The 18,790-nt window shown below is 42.8% G+C and overlaps 1 protein-coding gene across 3 annotated transcripts in view; it reads left to right on the forward strand.

Annotated features, from left to right (window-relative positions):
* The window catches only part of lrrcc1 (leucine rich repeat and coiled-coil centrosomal protein 1), a 200,518-nt gene that overhangs the window by 51,345 nt on the left and 130,383 nt on the right, over positions 1-18,790 (forward strand). For all 3 annotated transcript variants that reach the window (XM_043688159.2, XM_087986500.1, XM_043688160.2), the window contains 2 exons: positions 11,875-12,042; positions 17,241-17,410. In XM_043688159.2, coding sequence (XP_043544094.2) covers positions 11,875-12,042; positions 17,241-17,410 — 338 coding nt within the window. The remainder of the gene's footprint in view (positions 1-11,874; positions 12,043-17,240; positions 17,411-18,790) is intronic.

Genomic DNA, 18,790 nt, shown 5'->3' on the forward strand with positions numbered 1-18,790 from the left:
GCAGAGTTTGTAGAGGAATGTTAGTTATTTTCTGGGTCTGTCGATTGTGAAGAAGCAAAAATGGCCTTCAGTAGATTGATATGTGCTTCTTGTCAGATGTGGGAGTTTAAAGAGAGTTTACGGATTAGAGCGGATTATATCTGCAATAAATACTGTTGGTTGCGAATCTTATCAGATCGAATGGATCGGTTGGAGAAACGGTTATAAGCAATGAGGAATTTGCAACAACAACAGTATGTGATGGATGGCAGTTACAGGAAGTGGGGAAAGTCTCAGATACAGTCACATAGATGGGTTAACTCCAAGAAAGGTAAGAGAGGTAGGTAGCCAGTGCAGGAGTCTTTTGTGGCTATACCCATTTCAAACAGGTATGCTGTTTTGGAAAATGTAGGGGGAGATGGATTCTCAGGGGAACGGAGCACAAACAGCCAGGTTTCTGGTATTCAGACTGGCTGTAATGCAACGAGGGGTACGTCGGCTTCCAAGAGATCAATTGTGTTAGGGGATTCTGTAGTCCGAGGTATAGACAGATGTTTTTATGTGGTCAGCAGCGAAAATTCAGAATGGTGTGTTGCTTCCCTGGTGCCAGGATCAAGGATGCCTCAGAAAGGATGCATAATGTTCTCACGGGGAAGAGGGGCCAGCAAGAGGTCAGTGTCCACATTGGAACCAACAACATAGGAAGGGAAAAGGTTGAGAGTCTGAAGGGAGATTACAGGGAGTTAGGCAGGAATTTAAAAAGGAGGTCCTCGAGAGTAGTAATATCTGGATTACTCCTGGTGCTATGAGCAACTGAGGACAGGAATAGGAGGATAGAGCAAGTGAATGCATGGCTGAGGAGCTGGTGTATGGGAGAAGAATTCACATTTTTGGATCATTGGAATCTCTTTTGGGGTAGACGTGACCTGTGTAAGAAGGACTAATTGCATCTAAATTGCAAGGGGACTAATATACTCGCAGGGAAATGTGCTGCAGCTGCTTGGGAGGATTTAAACTAGTAAGGCTGTTGGTGTGGGCTGGGATATCACAGTAATTACAGAAATATGGCTCAGGGATTGGCAGGACTGGTAGCTTAGTGTTCCAGGATGCAACTGCTCCAGGAAGGATAGAAAGGGAGGCAAGAGAGTAGGGAGAGTGGTATTTTTGATAAGGGATAGCATTACAGCTATGCTGTGGGAGGATATTCCTGGAAATACATCCAGGGAAGTTATTTGGGTGGAACTGAGAAATAAGAAAGGGATGATCACCTTCTTGGGATTGTATTATAGACTTCCTAATAGTCAGAGGGAAATTGAGAAACAAATTTGTAAGGACATCTCAGCTATCTGTAAGATTAGTGGGGTGATTATGGTAGGGGTTTTTTACTTTCCAAACATAGCCTGGGACTGCTATAAAAATATGGTTTTAGATGGAGAGGAATTTATTAAGTGCATACAAGACAATTTTCTGATTCAGTATGTGGATGTAGCTACTAGAGAAGGTGCAAAACTTGACCTACTCTTGGGAAATAAGGCAGGGCAGGTGAATGAGGTGTCAGTGGGGGAGCACTTTGAGGCCAGTGACCATAATTCTATCAGATTTGAAATAGTGAGGGAAAAGAATAGACCAGATCTAAAAGTTGAAGTTCTAAATTGGAGAAAGGCCAATTTTGACAGGTATTAGGCAAGAATTTTCAAAAGCTGATTGGAGGCAGATGTTTGCAGGTAAAGGTATGGCTGGAAAATGGGAAGCCTTCCGAAATGAAATAACGTGAATCCAGAGAAGGTACATTCCTGTTAGGGTGAAAGGGAAGGCTGATAGGTATAGGGAATGCTGGATGACTAAAGAAACTGAGGGTTTGGTTAAGAAAAAGAATGAAGCATATGTAAGGTAATAGATAGGATAGATCGAGTGAACCCTTAGAAGAGTATAAAGGCAGGAGGAGTATACTTAAGAGGGAGATCAGGAGGGCAAAAAGCGGACATGAGATAGCTTTGGCAAATAGAATTAAGGAGAATCCAAAGGGTTTTTACAAATATATTAAGGACAAAAGGGTAGGGAGAAAATAGGGCTCCTCAACGATCAGCAAGGCAACCTTGGTGGAGCTGCAGAAAATAGGGGAGATACTAAATGAGTATTTTGCATCAGTATTTACTGTGGAAAAGGATATGGAAGATATAGACTGTAGAGAAATAGATGGAGACACCTTGCAAAATGTCCAAATTACAGAGGAGGAAGTGCTGGATGTCTTGAAATGCATAAAGGTGGATAAATCCCCAGGACCTGATCAGGTGTACCTGAGAACTCTGTGGGAAGCTAGAGAAGTGACTGCTGGGCCTCTTGCTGAGATATTTGTATCATCGATAGTCACAGGTGAGTTGCCGGAAGACTGGAGTTTGGCAAATGTAGTGCCACTGTTTAAGAAGGGCGGTAAAGACAAGCCAGGGAACTATAGACCAGTGAGCCTGACATTGGTGGTGGGCAAATTGTTGGAGGGAATCCTGAGGGACAGGATGTACGTGTATTTGGAAAGGCAAGGACTGATTAGGGATAGTCACCATGGCTTTTTGCATGGGAAATCATGTCTCACAAACTTGATTGAGTGTTTTGAAGAAGTAACAAAGAATGGTAGATGTGATCTATATGGACTTCAGTAAGGCATTCGACAAGGTTCCCCATGGGAGACTGATTAGCAAGGTTAGATCGCATGGAATACAGGGAGAACTAGCCATTTGGATACAGAACTGGTTCAAAGGTAGAAGACAGAGTGTGGTGGTGGAGGGTTGTTTTTAAGACTGGAGGCCTGTGACCAGTGGAGTGCCACAAGGATTGGTGCTGAGTTCTCTACTTTTTGTCATTTACATAAATGATTTGGATGTGAGCATAAGAGAGTAAGTTTGCAGATGACACCAAAATTGGAGGTGTAGTGGACAGCGAAGAGAGTTACCTCAGATTACAACAGAATCTTGACCAGATGGGCCAATGGGCAGAGAAGTGGCAGGTGGAGTTTAATTTAGATAAATGCGAGGTGCTGCATTTTGGGAAAGCAAATCTTAGCAGGATGTATACATTTAATGGTAAGGTCTGAGGGAGTGTTGCTGAACAAAGAGATCTTGAAGTGCAGGTTCATAGCTCCTTGAAAGTGGAGTCGCAGGTAGGTAGGATAGTGAAGAAGGCGTTTGGTATGCTTTCCTTTGTTAGTCAGAGTATTGAGTACAGGAGTTGGGAGGTCTTGTTGCGGCTGTACAGGACATTGGTTAGGCCACTGTTGGAATATTGCGTGCAATTCTAGTCTTCCTATTGGAAGGATGTTGTGAAACTTGAAAGGGTTCAGAAAAGATTTACAAGGATGTTGCCAGGGTTGGAGGATTTGAGCTATAGGAAGAGGCTGAACAGGCTGAGGCTGTTTTCCCTGGAGCGTCGGAGACTGAGAGGTAACCTTATAGAGGAGAGTCGACGTTTCGAGCGTAAGCTCTTCATCAGGAATGAGTGGTTGGTGCAAGGAGGTTGAGTGATAAATGGGCAGAGTTTGGTGAGGCTGGGGTGGCAGGTAGCTGGAAATGCGGTTGGTAGGTGAAGGTGGAGTGTGAAGGTGATAGTTCGCAGAGGAGGGTGGAAGGGATAGGTGGGAAGGAAGTTGGACAGGTCGGAGAATTCAAGAAGGCAGTGCTGAATGGAAGATTGAATCTGGCACAAGGTAGGGAGAGGGGAAATAAGGAAACTGGTGAAATCCACATTGATCCTATATGGTTGGAGAGTCCCAAGGCGGAAGATGAGGTATTCCTCCTCTCGGTGTCAAATGGCTAGAATTTGGTGGTGGAGGAGTCTCCGGACTTGCATGTCCTTGACAGGGTGGGAGCGGGATTTAGTGTTCAGCCACAGAGCAGTGGGGTTGCTTAGTACATGTGTAGCAAAGATATTCTTTGAAACATTCTGCAATTTGGCGTGCTGTCTCCCCAATTTAGAGGAGACCACATTGATAGCAACCTGTACTTGCAAGCATCTTATCTACTGTGTTGTTGCTGTTGATGTGGTCTCCTCTACCTTGGGGAGAAAGAATGCCAACTTGCAGAACATTTCAGAGAACATCTCTGGGACACAGACCAATAAACAACCCCACCGTTCTGTGGCTGAACACTTTAACTCCCCCTCCTACTCTGCCAAGGACATGCAAGTTCTGGGCTGCCTCCACCGCCAAACTCTAGCCACCCGAAGCCTGGAGGAAGAACGCCTCATCTTTCGTCTTGGGAACCTCCAACTACGTGGGATCAATTTGGATTTCACCAGCTTCCTCATATCCCCTCGCCCCACCTTATCCCAGATTCTAGCCGCCTTGACCTATCCATCTTCTTACCCACCTATCCACTCCACTCTCCTCTCCGAACTATCACCTTCACCCCCACCTTCATGTACCTATCGCATTCCCAGCTACCTTCTGTCCAACCTCACACCCCCTTCCCATTTATTTCTCAGCCCCCTTGGGCCACCCTCTCTTTCCTGATGAAGAGCCTATGCTCGAAACGTTGGCTCTCCTGTTCCTCAGATGCTGCCTGACCGGCTGTGCTTATTCAGTATCACACTTTTCTAATCCTATCAGATTGCATGGATCGGGTGGAGCGGAGTGAGGAGCTAGGGGGTGTGATGGATGGCAGTTGTAGGAAGGGAAAAAAACCACAGGTACAGTCCAGGAAAGATAGGAGAGGGAGGCAATTAGTTCATGAGTCTTTTGTGGCTATTCCCATATCAAACAATTATGCTGATTTGGAAACTGTAAGGGGTGATGACTCTCAGGGAAATGTAGCATTAGCAGCCAAGTTTCTGGTACAGAGGTGAGCTGTAATGTAATGAGAGGTATGTCAGGTTCCAAGCAATCGATTTGTGATAGTCAGAGGTACAGACAGATGTTTCTGCAGCCAGCAGCAAGAAATGAGAATGGTGTGTTGGACCCCTGGCGCCAGAATCAAGAACATATCTGAGAGAATGCAGATTCTTCTCAAAGCGGAGAGGGACCAGCAGGAAGTCATTGTGCACATTGGAACTAATGACATAGGAAAGGAAAAGGATAAAATTCTGAAGAGAGAATATAGAAAGTTAGGCAGGAATTTAAAAAGGAGGTCCTTGAGAGTAGTAATATCTGTATTACTCCTGGTGCTACGAGCTGGTGAAGGTAGGAATAGGAGGATAGAGCAGATGAATGTGTGGCTGAGGAATTTGTGCGGGGGAGAATTATTCACATTTTTGAATCATTGGAATCTTTTCTGGGGTAGAAGTGACATGTGTAAGAAGGACTAATTGCACCTGAATTGGAAGGGATGTAGTATACTAGCAGGAAGATTTGCTAGAGCTGCTCAGGTGCGTTTAAACTAGAAAGGTGAGGGGGCAGGGACCCAAGGAGATAGTGAGGGCAGAGATCAGTCTGAGACTGGTATAGTTGGGAAAAAGATCAAGTCAAACAGTTAGGGCAGACAGGAACAATGCAGAGAATGTGGTAGGACTGATAAATTAAATTGTATTTATTTCAATGCAAGAGGCCTAACAGGAAAGGCAGATGAACTTGACATGGTTAGGGATATCAAAGAAATTACAAAGGTGTGGTTTAGGGATGGACAGACTGGCAGCTTAATGTTTCAGGATACAAATGCTATAGGAAAGATAGAAAGCGGGGCAAGAGACGATGGGGAATGGTATTTTTTGATAAGGGATAACATTACAGCTGTACTTAGGGAAGATATTCCTGGGAATAAATCCAGTGAAGTAATTTAGGTGGAACTGAGAAATATAAAGGTGTGATCAACTTACTGGGATTATATTATAACCCCCCCCCACAATAGCTAGTGGGAAATTGAGAAACAAATTTGGAAGGAGGTCTCAGTTCTCTGTAAGAATAAAAGGGTGGTTATGCTCGGGGATTTTAACTTTCCAAAAATAGACTGGGACTGCCATTGCGTTAAGGGTTTAGAATTTGTCCAAGAAAATCTTCTGATTCAGTATGTAGAGAAGGTGCAAAACTTGACCGATTCTTGGGGAAATAAGGCATGGCAACTGACTGTATATCAGTGGGCAAGAACTTTAGGGCCAGCAGCCATAATTCTACTAGTTTTAAAATAATGATGGAAAAGGATGGACCAGATCTAAAAAGTAAAGTTGTAAATTGGAGAAAGGCCAATTTTATTAGGCAAGAACTTTCAAAAGTTGTTTGAGGGCAGTGTTTGCAGGTAAAGGGATAGCTGGAAAATGGGAAGCCTTCAAAAATGAGATAATGAGAGTACAGAGACAGTATGTTCCTGTTCGGGTGAAAGGCAGGGCTGGATGACTGGAGAAATGGATGTTTTGGTCAACAGAAAGAAAGAACCCCATGTCAAGTATAGACACCAGCGATCGAGTGAATCTCCAGAATAGTACAAAGGCATTAGGAGTAGATTTAAGAACGAAATCAGGAAGGCATATGAGATAGCTTTGGCAAATAGAGTTGAGGAGAATCCAGAGGGATTTTTTAACACATTAAGGACAAAAGGTTAACTAGTGAGGGAATAGGGCCCCTCAAAGATCAGCAAAGCAGCCTATGTGTGGAGCTGCAGGAGATGGGGAGATACTAAACGAGTATTTTGCATCAGTGTTTACTGTGGAGAAGGACAAGAATGTGAGGAAATACGTGGTGACTTCTTGAAAAATGTCCATATTACGGATACCTTAAAATGCATAAAGGTAGATATATTCCCTGGACCTGATCATGTATACCCGAGAACGCTGTGGGAAGCTAGGGAAGTGATTGCTTGGTCCCTTGCTGAGATACTTGTATCATTGATAATCACAGGTGAGGTGCCCAAAGACTCTAGGTTGGCTAATATAGTGCCACAGTTTACAAAAGGTGCTAAGGAAAAGTCAGGGATCTTTTGACCATTGAGCCTGATATCAGTAGTGGGCAAGTTGTTGGAGGGAATCCTGAGGGACAGGATTTATATGTATTTGGAAAGACAAGAAATGATTAGGGCTTTGGAAATCATGTCTCACTAACTTGATTGAGTTTTCTGAAGAAGTAACAAAGATTGATGAAGGCAGAGCAGTGGAAGTGATCTATATGATTTCAGAAAGGCATTCGACAAGCTTCCTGATGGTAGACTAATTAGCAAGGTTAAATCACCTGGAATACAAGGAGAATTAGTCATTTGGATACTGAACTGGCTTGAAGGTAGAAGACAGAGGGTGTTGGTGAAAGTTTGCCTTTCAGACTGGAGGCCTGTCACCAGTGGTGTGCCACAAGGATCATTGCTGGGTCCTCTGCTTTTCGTCATTTATATAAATTATTTAGATGTGAACATTGGAGGCATAGTTACTAAGTTTGCAGATGATACCAAAATTGGAGGTGTACTAGACAGCGAAGAATGTTACCTCAGAGGACAACATGATGTTGATCAGATGGGTCAATGGGCCAGGGAATGGCAGATGGAATTTAAATAAATGAAAGGTGCTGCATTTTCGAAAGGCAAATTAAGGCAGGACTTATCCACCTAATGGTAAGGTCCTGGGGAGTGTTGCTAGACAAAGAGACTTTGGAGTGCAGGTTCATAGTTCATTGAAGGTGGAGTGGCAGGTAGATAGGATTGTGGAAAAAGGCATTCGGTATGCTTTCCTTTATTGGTCAGAGATCGAGTATAGGAGTTGGGAGGTCATGTTGCAGCTGTACATGACATTGGTTAGACTACTTTTGGAATATTGCATGCAATTCTGGTTTCCCTCCTTTCAGAAGAATGCTGTGAAACTTGAAATGATTCAGAAAACATTTACAAGGATGTTGCCAGGGTTGGAAGGTTTGAGCTATAGAGAGAGGCTGAATAGGCTGGGGCTGTTTTCCCTGGAGTGTCAGAGACTGAGGGGTGACCTTATTGAGGTTTATAAAATTATGAGGGGCATGGATAGGGTAAATAAACAAGGTCTTTTCCTGGGGTGGAGGAGTCTAGAACTAGAGAGAAAATGGTTTAGGGTGAGAGGGGAAAAATTTAAAAGGGACCTAAGAGGCAACGTTTTGAAACAGAGGGTGGTGGGTGTATGGAATGAGCTGCCAGAGGAAGTGGTGGAGGCTGATACAGTGACAACATTTAAAAGGCATCTGAATGGGTAGAGGAATAGGATGGTTTTAGAGGGATATGAGCCCTGTGCTGGAAAATTAGGCTGGGATATCTAGTCGACATGGACGAGTTGGACCGAAGGGTCTGTTTCCATGTTGTACCTCTCTATGACTCTATAATTCTAAATATGCTCAAAGTTTGAGTTTCCATAGTCCACAGGTAGAGAATTCCAATGACTCTCCAGCATCTAAGTAAAAATATTTCTCCTTGCCTTGGTCCTAGATGACATCTCTCTTGATTAGTAAGGCAAACTGGCTAAGCAGAAGTCAATGCTTGGGATTTAAAAGCATCGCCTTACATTATAATTCCTCAAAGGTATTAACTCCGCTATGTGAAACTTCTTTTAAGAGATTTGCAAACAGTCCCCACTCAAAAATACGGAGTAATTGAGGACTGCAGATGCTGGAGATCAGAGTCGAGAATGTAATGGAGGAAAAACACAGCAGGTCAGGCAGCATCTGAGGAGCAGGAGAATCAATGTTTCAGACATAAGCCCTTCATCAGGAATGAGGCTTTTGGGCTGGGGGTTGCTGAGAGACAAATGGGAGGAGGCAGTAGGGTTGGGCGGGGAAGGTAGCTGAGAATGTGATAGGTAGATGAAGGTGGGGGAAGAAAGTGATAGGTCGCAGAGGAGGATGGAGCGGATAAATGGGAAAGTTAGAACATAGAAAAGTACAGCACAGAACAGGCCGTTGGGCCCATGGTTTTGTGTCGATGTTTAATCCTAATGTAAAATATAATAACTTAACCTACGCACCCCTCAACTCACTACTATCCTTTGCATGTCCAGCAGTCACTTAAATATCCCCAATGTCTCTGCTTCCACCACCACCGCTGGCAATGCATTCCATGCATTCACAACTCTCTGCCTCTGACGTCTCCTCTATATCTTTCTCCTAATATCTTAACACTATGACCCCTCGTACCAGTCAATCCTGCCTGGGGGAAAAGTCTCTGGCTATTGACTCTATCTATTCCTCTCATTATCTGGTATACCTCGATCAGGTATCCCCTCTTCCTCCTTCTCTCCAGAGAGAAAAATCCGAGCTTATTCACACTTTCTTCATAAGGCATGCCCTCCAGTCCAGAATCTTGTCTTTAATCTTATATTCAGCATTCAAACTTGACCTTCCAAAATGCATCACTTCGCATTTATCCAGTTTGAACTCCATCTGCCATTTCTCAGCCCAGCTCTGCATCCTGTCAATGTCGCGCTGCAGCCTGCAATAGCCCTCAATACTGTCAACTTTTGTGTCATCTGCAAATTTACTAATCCACCCCTCAACCTCCTTATCCAAGTCATTTATAAAAACTATAAAGAGCAGAGGCCTAAGAACAGAGCCCTGCGGGACCCCACTCATCACTGACCTCCAGGCAGAATACTTTGCATCTGCAGCCACTCTCCACCTTCTGTCAGCCAGCCAATTCTGAATCCAGATAGCCAAATCTCCCTGTATCCCATACTTCCTGATTTTATAAATGAGCCTACTGTGGGGAACCTTATCAAATGCCTTGCTGAAGTCCACATACACCACATCCACTTCTCGACCTTCGTTGACCTGTCTTATCACTTCCTCAAAGAACTCAATAAGGTTTGTGAGGCATAACCTGCACCTCACAAAGCCATGCTGACTGCCTTTAATCACACTATGCTTTTCCAAATAGTCATAAATCCTGTCTCTCAGAAGTCTTTCCAAAACTTTGCTGACCACAGACGTAAGACTGACTGGTCTGTAATTGCCAGGAATTTCCCTGTTTCCCTTCTTGAAAAGAGGAACAACATTTGCCTCCTTCCAATCCTCCGGTGCGATTCCTGTTGGGAGTGAGGAGGCAAATATCCTCGCCAGTGGCTTAGTCACCTCCTTTCTTGCTTCCCGGAGCAACCTAGGATAAATCTGGTCTGGCCCTGGAGACTTATCAATCTTAATGTTTTCCAAAATTTCCAACACATCAACTTCATCGATCTTGATCTGGTCAAGCCCGTATCCCAGCTCCTCAAAGTTTTCATTCGCAACAAGGTCACTTTCCTGAGTGAAAACTGAAGCAAAAAACTCATTTAGGGCTTCCCCGATCTGCTCAGACTCCATGCACAAGTTTCCTCCACTATCCCTGATAGGACCTACCTTCTCCCTAGTCATTCCCTTATTCCTCACATATGAGTAAAATACCTTTGGGTTCTTCCTAATCCTTTTTGCCAAGCCTTTTTCGTGCTCCCTCCTGGCTCTCCTCAGTCCATTTCTGAGCTCCTTTCTAGCTAGCCTGTAATCCTGTAAAGCTGTGCTAGACCCTTGCTTCCTCCACCTTACATAAGCTGCCTTCTTCCATTCGACAAGAAGCTCCTCTGTTCTTGTCATCCAAGGTTCCTTAATCTTACCCATTCTTACCTGTCTCAGAGGAACAAATGCGTGCATCACTCGCAACAGCTGCACACTAAATAGTCTCCACATGTCTGCTGTGTCCTTTCTTTGGAACAATTGCTCCCAGTCTGTACTTCCCAACTCCTGTCTGATAGCGTCATAATTTCCTTTTCCCCAATTATATATCTTCCCTCGTTAACTGCTCCTTTTCCTCTCCAAGGCTATAGTAAATGTAAGGCAGTTGAGATCACTGTCACCAAAGTGTTCTTCCACTGCGAGATCAGAATCTGCCCGCCTATGAATTTTTCAATCTCTCTACTGCTATTAGGTGGTCTGTAGAAAACCCCCAAAGCAGTGGCTGTTCCCTTGCTGTTCCTGACTTCCACCCATACTGACTCAGTAGACAAATTTGCTCAACAACCTTCGTTTCTGTAGCTGTGATGCACTCTCTGATTATCAATGCTACACCCCCTCCTGTTTTTCCACCCTTACTGTTCTTTCTAAACGTTCTAAACTCTGGAACATCAAGCAACCATTCCTGCCCCAGTGAAACCTACGTCTCCATTATGGCCACAACATCATAGCCCCAAGAACTAATCCATGCTCTACGTTCGTCACTCTTGTTTCTAACAGTTGATGGACAGGTCATCCTTTCATCACTCATCAGTTTTCAGGCTTTAAAACTACCTTTCAATTAACGAGGTCACTCCTCAATATTTTCAGCTGGTTACCTAATTTTATTATCATGTCATTTAAATATCATTTTACAAATGCTGTTTGTTCTTTAATACATATTCTTGGAATTGTTTAATAAATCAATTTAGTAACCTATTGTAGGATCAATACTTTTATCCTTCAAATGTTTGAAGATACAATTCCCTATAACCTCCACCAGGTTTATCAAATAAGACACTCCCTTTTAAAAAGAAAAAATAATAATATTTTTGAGACCATAGGTAATGGGAATGGTTGCATGTAGACTACCTATGTCACAAATGTTTGACCTTTGAGAGATTAGAGAATCTAATATTCTCCAGATTTGAACCAATATGGGTGAGTAATTCGCTTGCTTGAAGATTGATAGTTTAGCTGTAACTGGATGCTATTCACCATCACCAGCTGCTGACTGGTTTTCACACATTCCCCTCCTCTGCCCCTGCCCTACAGATACTATGAAAGACTTTGCTTCTGGAATGGTGCTGTTACAAGTTCAATGTCCATTATGCTTTTAAAATGAAATTAGATTATCATTTGCACAAGAGCGACATTAAAAGTTATGAGGATTAAACTGAATTGCTTGTAGAGAAAAACATTAATTTAAACATGATAGGTCAAATGGGCTTTTCTAGGATGTTTTGCAAGTTTTAAATTCTCATCATTAATACTTTGTTTCTCATCTTTTTGTGTTGCAGGCTTCTTGCATCTTCATGGTGTTGGTCACAAGTTAAGTCATGTGGATCTTCACAGTAATTGCATTACTAACTTGAATCATCTGCTGCAGTGCATGGTGGGATTGAATCTCTTAAAAGATCTTACGCTGATGAAAGATGGAAGAGACAACCCAGTATGTCAGACTCCAGGTATGATAATAGCAATGTAACTTCTGTAATGCTGATAGTTGCATTCTTGTGCAACCCCATGTTATAGAAAAATCGTACTTTAGAACAGCGCTTAAAGTGTTGGCTATGTAATTTTATTGCAGCCAACACACGTCTTAAAAGTTTGTGCTTTAGAAACATTGTCCTCAATTCGTCAATCATGTTATAACAAATGTATGTTAAGAAAATACGCATTGTAGCAGAACGACCTGTACTGGCTACCAGACGAGGACAGATACTATCAATGCAGTTGAACTTGGCCTGATTGCGTAGTCAGCTCTGATGAACTTGCTGAAAGTTGGAATTGCATGTGGTCATCTTCTCTGTCCAAATGTTTGGAGCTCCACTGCCAGGCCAGGTTAATCTTAGATGATGGAATAGTTGCCCAGTGCCCCTTCCTATCTCTCCCTCCTGCATGGATCCTCAGCCCATCAATCTTGCAGGTCTAGGTCACAACATTCTATGTGATCACTGATGCTATATATGGAAGACGCTGGAGCTGCCTTCAACATGTCAAGGGCATGTCCCCTCATCATACGTGGATTATAATGTAAGTTAGCTCGCAGAGCTTGAAGGTTTGTTTTCAGATGTTTCGTCACCATACTAAATAACATCGTCAGTGAAAGTCCTTAGTGAATGCTGGTGGTATGTCCCGCCTTTTTATTTATAGGTCTTGGTTTCTTAAGGTGAGTGATGTCACTTTCAGTTTTTTTTCAAGGCAAGGCAGGTAGGGTCGAATTCAATGTGTTTATTGGTGGAATTCTGGTTAGAATGCTATGTCTCTAAAACTTCTTGTGCATGTCTTTGTTTCGCCTGTCCTAGGATGTGTGAGTTGTCCAGTCAAAGTGATGTCCTTCTTTGTCTGTATGTATAGAAACTAGTGATTGAGGTATGTGTTTTTTGGTGGCCAGTTGGTGTTCATATATCGTGGTGGCAAGTTTCCTGCTTATTGTCTGATTGTAGTGTTTTTTACAATTTTTTAACAATGGTATTTTGTAAATGACGTTAGTTTTGCTTGTGGTATCTATTGGATCCTTTAGGTTCATTAGTCACTGTTTGTGTGTTGGTAGGTTTGTAGGCTACCATGATGCCAAGGGGTCTAAGTAGTCTGGAAGTCATTTCTGATATGTCTTTTATGTAAGGTAATGTGGCTACAGTTTTTGGTTGCGTTGTGTCTGCTTGTTTGGGTTTGTTTCTGAGGAATCGGTGGATTGTGTTTATTGGGTACCCATTTTTCTCGAAAACATTGTATAGATATATTTCTTCTGCTTTTTGTAGTTCTTGGGTGCTGCAGTGTGATGTAGCTTGTTGAAATAATGTCTTGATGCAGCTCCATTTGTGGGTGTTGGGATAATTGCTTCTGAAGTTAAGTATCTGGTCCATGTGCGTTGTTTTTCTGTAGACTTTGGTTTGGAGCTCTCTGTTAACTGTACATTGAACTGTCACATCTAGGAATGGGAGTCTGTTGACATTCTCCTCCTCTTTTGTGAATTTTATGCCTGTCACGGTACTGTTGATGGTGTTATATGTCTCCTCTAATGTGTTCTGTTTTGTGATGACAAAGGTATCATCTGTGTAGCGGACCCAAAGTTTGAGTTGGATAGATGGGAGGGCAGCTTGTTCAAGTCTCTGCATTACTGCTTCCTCTATGAGCCCTGATATTAGTGAGCCTATAAGTATTCCATTGACTTGTTTGTAAGCTTTGTTATTGAATGTGAAGTGGGTGGTGAGGCACAGGTCCACTAGCTTGAGATGTTATCTTTGCTGATGAAGTTGCAAAACTTCACAAAACTTGCTAAAACATGGATTATGGCTGGGACCGTAGTCTCTGTTGAGTCTGCTCATTGTACTCCAGTGCACAAACGAATCTCGTTTTTCAGGGGAAGCCCAGGCATTTCCTTGTCTATGCTTATTTTGTGCTGATGTTTTGTACTTGACCTGTCCTGAAAGTCCCATCAGGCCTGGCTGCTCAAGGGTTGCCCATTCTGATTTTGGGTCAACATTAGAGTGGTGCTGGAACAGCACAGTAGGTCAGGCAGTATCTGAGAAGCAAGGAAATCGATGTTTTGGGTAAAAGCCAGTTTGCCGAAAACATCGATTTTCCTGCTCCTCGGATGCTGCCTGACCTGCTGTGCTTTTCCAGCACTACTCTAACCTTGACTCGAATCTCCAGCATCTGCAGTACCCATTTTCGCCATTCTGGTTTAGGGCCTAGCCGCTTAGGCCCTGGGCTATCTTGCCTCAGTCCCTCCTCTTGATCAAAATAAGCATCAGCGAAGTAGAATCACACAACTCTGACCTCGCTTTCCTCCTGGACAGTACCTGGTCCCAGCTGATAGCATCAACTATCTAAAACTATAAATCACACAGAAATTTGAAAATATAAACTAACAGATCAATACAAAGAAGGACAATGCAGTGTGGGGAACAGTACATTGTCAGTAGACGTGTGATTAGAAAGTGCAGGATGGCAAAATGTCAGCTCATATTTTAGCTGAGTTTTAGTTCAAGCCACCACTGGCTGGCTGTTACACCTGAACATGACAATTTTGTTGGGGTGTACCCACAGTACGCTGTCCTCTGACTTATGAAGAGTGGATGTGATCAGCAGATCACTATGGTGATCACCACACTACCCCTTACTTTATTTTTATTCATTCATGGGATGAGGACATCACTGGCGAGGCCAACATTTACTGCTCATCCCAGAGGATAGATAAGAGTCAACTACATTGCTGTGGGTTGGGAGTCACATGTATTTCAGACCAGGTAAGGATGGCAGATTTTTTTCCTTAAGGATGTTCGTGAACGAGACTTTTTTTTCAGATAACCATCAAAGGTTTAATGGTCATGTGCTTACATTCTAGGCAACAAAGATCAAGGCAGCATCTGTTAATATCCCCATTCGATATCTGATGCTCCCAGATACATTCTCTTCCCCAAATTTCTTTCATTACTAATTGTTTATTTTTTTTTCGGTTATGAATTCCAGACTGAACTTAGCCCAAATTTTGAGGTACAAACACATGCAGGGGATCGTGCATCGGCTTTATAGATGATTGTCAGATTGTGAAAATAGATAACTGGAAGAAAAGAAAAAGACGAAGCTTCCTCCAGAGCATGTTAGCTGGGTTGGCTTTTGGTTCCTAATTTGGAACCAATCGCGAGCAGTGGTGCCAACATATTTCTGATGATGGAGTCTGAGTGGGCAGGCTCTGGCTGCTGGGGACTGACTCTTCCAGCCTCCCCATTGGAGCACCTCCTGTTGGGATCCTGTGCCACTTATACTCCCTAATGAATGGCCAGACCACCATCCGTTTCATTTTCTGATGGGCTGCAGGTTGGCTCTTAGCCACCAATTCCTAAATCGGAACTGTGAGGGCCTGAGGTTGATGTCTCAAATCCTTCCAGGAACGTGAAAATGGTGGTTTATGTTTGGGAGCCGTATGCTTTCATCTGGTTTATATAATAACATTCGGTCTTCCTGGAATTGACCAGAGCCTCATTAACTGAGGGCTAACCTTGTCCCACTTCTGAGTGAGGTTCCTGTGGGACAGGAATGTTCCTGGCTGGAGGGTCTGGAGCAAGATATGCCTTGCCCTGTTTTAAATTCAGTGAGCATGACTTTGACATCGAAGATTTTACTTTGTCTCTTTCTCTAATGCATCCTAATGCCTTTTGAGCAGCCTGCGTGTTGTGCAGCAATGCTTAGACCGTCTTATCATAATGAAGGGCTGAGAATATGGTTCCAATAAACCCATACCCAGCAGGTGTTCGATCCCTGTCATATTCCATCTAGTCATAAGGACATGGGGAATGAATTCCGTGAAGCTCAAGACTGTTTTGATGTTGGTGACAAACACACAGAGACTAGAACTATGTTGCTGGTGGTGGTATTTTGCTAGATGACCTTTCTAAGCAGCTGCTTAAGGGTGAAATTCATTCTTTCCACTATCCCATTCGATGGGGGCTGGTATGTGATGTGGTCAGTGTTCATACATCTTGCATTACTGGGACAGTGAAATGAGTGCCTTGGTCTGACTTTATGCTGTGAAGGAGTCCCCACGGAGTAAAAACTTGCTGGGTTAGGATGCTGTGACTTGAACGATGTTGGTTCAGTTGGGAAATCCTCTCCCCATTTGCTAAATGTGCAAAAATAGCAAGGATATAGTTGTCCCCACCCCCCCATATAAGATTGTTGGGGCAATATACTTAATCTGGATGTTTGTCCAGCGGCCCTCGACACCTCAAGTGTACCTCAGCTCCTCTTTATTGGTATTCCTTTCCTGATTATTTTGGGTGTAGATTATACAGTTATCAATTTAATGTTGTCTGACTTTTACTGTTCGCTTGTCATTCCATTTGTCATAGGAGGTGGGATGTGCTCCTTCCTGGATTTGATTTTGGTCATTGTTGCTTCTCTGAGTTTGTTGAAGGTTCGCAATCTTAGTTTGCCTCATAGCGATGGCTTTTGTAGCACTGCTCCTTCATCAGGTAGCTGTGGAGCACGATCATTAAACACAGAAATTAAAGAAAAAGATTACAACTGAAATGATATATTGAACAAACCTAGATTGCTGTTAAGTTTTCCACCTTTTAGAACACATTTTAGAATTAACCGAAACCTGCAACTACTCTAAAAGATGAAAGACTTAACAGCAATCTAGGTTTGTTCAATATATTGTTTCAGTTGCATGACAGTTATCTTTTGCTATAAATGATGTCTTACAATCCTGCTCCTCAGCTACCCAAGAAGGAACAGTACTCTTGAAAGCGAGGACTTCCAAATAAATCTGTTGGACTACAACCTGGTGTTGTCAGTTTTATAGTTTTTGATTGTACATCAACATTTGTAACTTTTTTAATACCTGTACTTAATATGCAAAAAATACATTGGCATCCTATGGTCTCTTTATTTCAGTAAAACTTTGGGATTTTCTACGAGCTTTAGAAGATCAATGCATAATTTGCTTGATGCACAGGTTAACAGTACAAACTAATTGGCTTTCTTACATTTTTAAAGTTAACACTTTGACACACAATTACAAAATAAGATTGAAACTGGAAAAGATAATGCGGAATCTATTTAGCGTCTATTACTTTTAGGTAGTTGTTCTTACACTTTGTGTAAACCATATTGCATTAGCCATTGCAATTGAAAGTTGTTCTAACATTTTCAGGTTATAGAGAGATGATGCTTCAATCTCTAACTCAGTTGATCGTACTAGATGGACTAAAGCGGTCTGGTGAATCTATCCATTCAAATGAAGGAGTTCCCTCAGATCTGCCTGGTTTGGAAGACTACTTGGAGTATTTGGTATCATCGGAGTCTAGCTTAAGTATGGAAAAGGTTTGTGTTTGATTACTTTTTCACTTCATAGGTCAGGACTGTCCAGATTGTCAGCTGTTTATGATTTTCAGGTCATGGCAGTGTAGTTCATAAAGCGTAAGTGACACAGTTTTATTTGTGCAAGACTAAAATGCTGCATTTGCTGGATATTTGAAACACAAACAAAAATCAATGGAGAAACACCACAGAAGTGGCAACATCTGTGGAGAGAAACAGTCAATGGGCAGAATCTTCAGTTCCCAAAACGTGAGGGGAAAAATGTGGCGGAAGGGGAAGTTAATTGGTTGGGTTGACATTGTTGAGATCCCTACCAACAGAAGAATAAGTTTCCTTTCCTACAATCAATTAAGAGTCTTAACTGGTCATTAGTGACCAATCCTTATGCTTTACCACTCTTGCTGTTGTCATCAACACCTTCTGTACTTGCCATCATTCTCTCCAACCCCTGACTCCTGCTTGCCATCTGCATTGTCCACTCTCTCCCTCAAGATACTTTCCTACCTGCACCAACAGTGTTAGCTGTGCCATCCACTTTTTGTATTCCGCAATACCTACCTGTCTTATTCTAGGAGGAAGACAGACCATAATAGGGCAGAAAGAGTCGAGGCAGGTGATGTGCTGCCTGTCATTCAACTCTTTACCCATTTTGATCTTGACTCTAACTGTCTTAAGCAGGTCATGGAATGGTATCTTGTTCCGAAAACCCCTGAGCAAAAGCTATTCCCTTGACTTGGCTGAGGCCTGCTGACAAGCTTCCTTACTTTGGGACTGTGATAAGTGGCGTGGCAAAACATTATTAATATGAGTCCGATATCTCTGGCTGTGAGAGCAAAGCACAAAAAGGCAAGGCAATGAAAGGCTGTGAACATTCAAGAAAGATCAAGATAAGTGAGCATTTTGACAGAGAGCTCAGAAATGCAGCCTGGTCCAGCCCATGAGCTGAGTATATGTCTCTAAGCATACAATGTCCTTGCTGTAGCATTACAAGAATAGTTTCTGGTGCAAAATTTGAAGACATAGAGATGTACAGCACAGAAACAGACCCTTCGGTCCAACTCATCCATGTCAACCAGAAATCCCAACCCATCCTAGTTCCACCTGCCAGCACCTGGCCTATATCCCTCCAAACTCTTCCTATTTATATGCCCATCCAGATGCCTTTTAAATGTTGCAATTGTACTAGCCTCCACCACTTCCTCTGGCAGCTCATTCCATACACTTATCACCCTCTGCGTGAAAACGTTGCTCCTTAGGCCTCTTTTATATCTTCCCCTCTCACCCTAAACCTATGCCCTCTAGTTCTGTACTCCCCGACCCCAGGGAAAAGACTTTGTCTATTTATCCTATCCATGCCCCTCATAATTTTGTAAACCTCTATAA

Source organism: Chiloscyllium plagiosum, unplaced genomic scaffold (genome assembly GCF_037043375.1).
Source record: "Chiloscyllium plagiosum isolate Xiang-an unplaced genomic scaffold, Cpla_swu_hap1 HiC_scaffold_4, whole genome shotgun sequence".
NCBI classification, from domain to species: Eukaryota; Metazoa; Chordata; class Chondrichthyes; order Orectolobiformes; family Hemiscylliidae; genus Chiloscyllium; species Chiloscyllium plagiosum.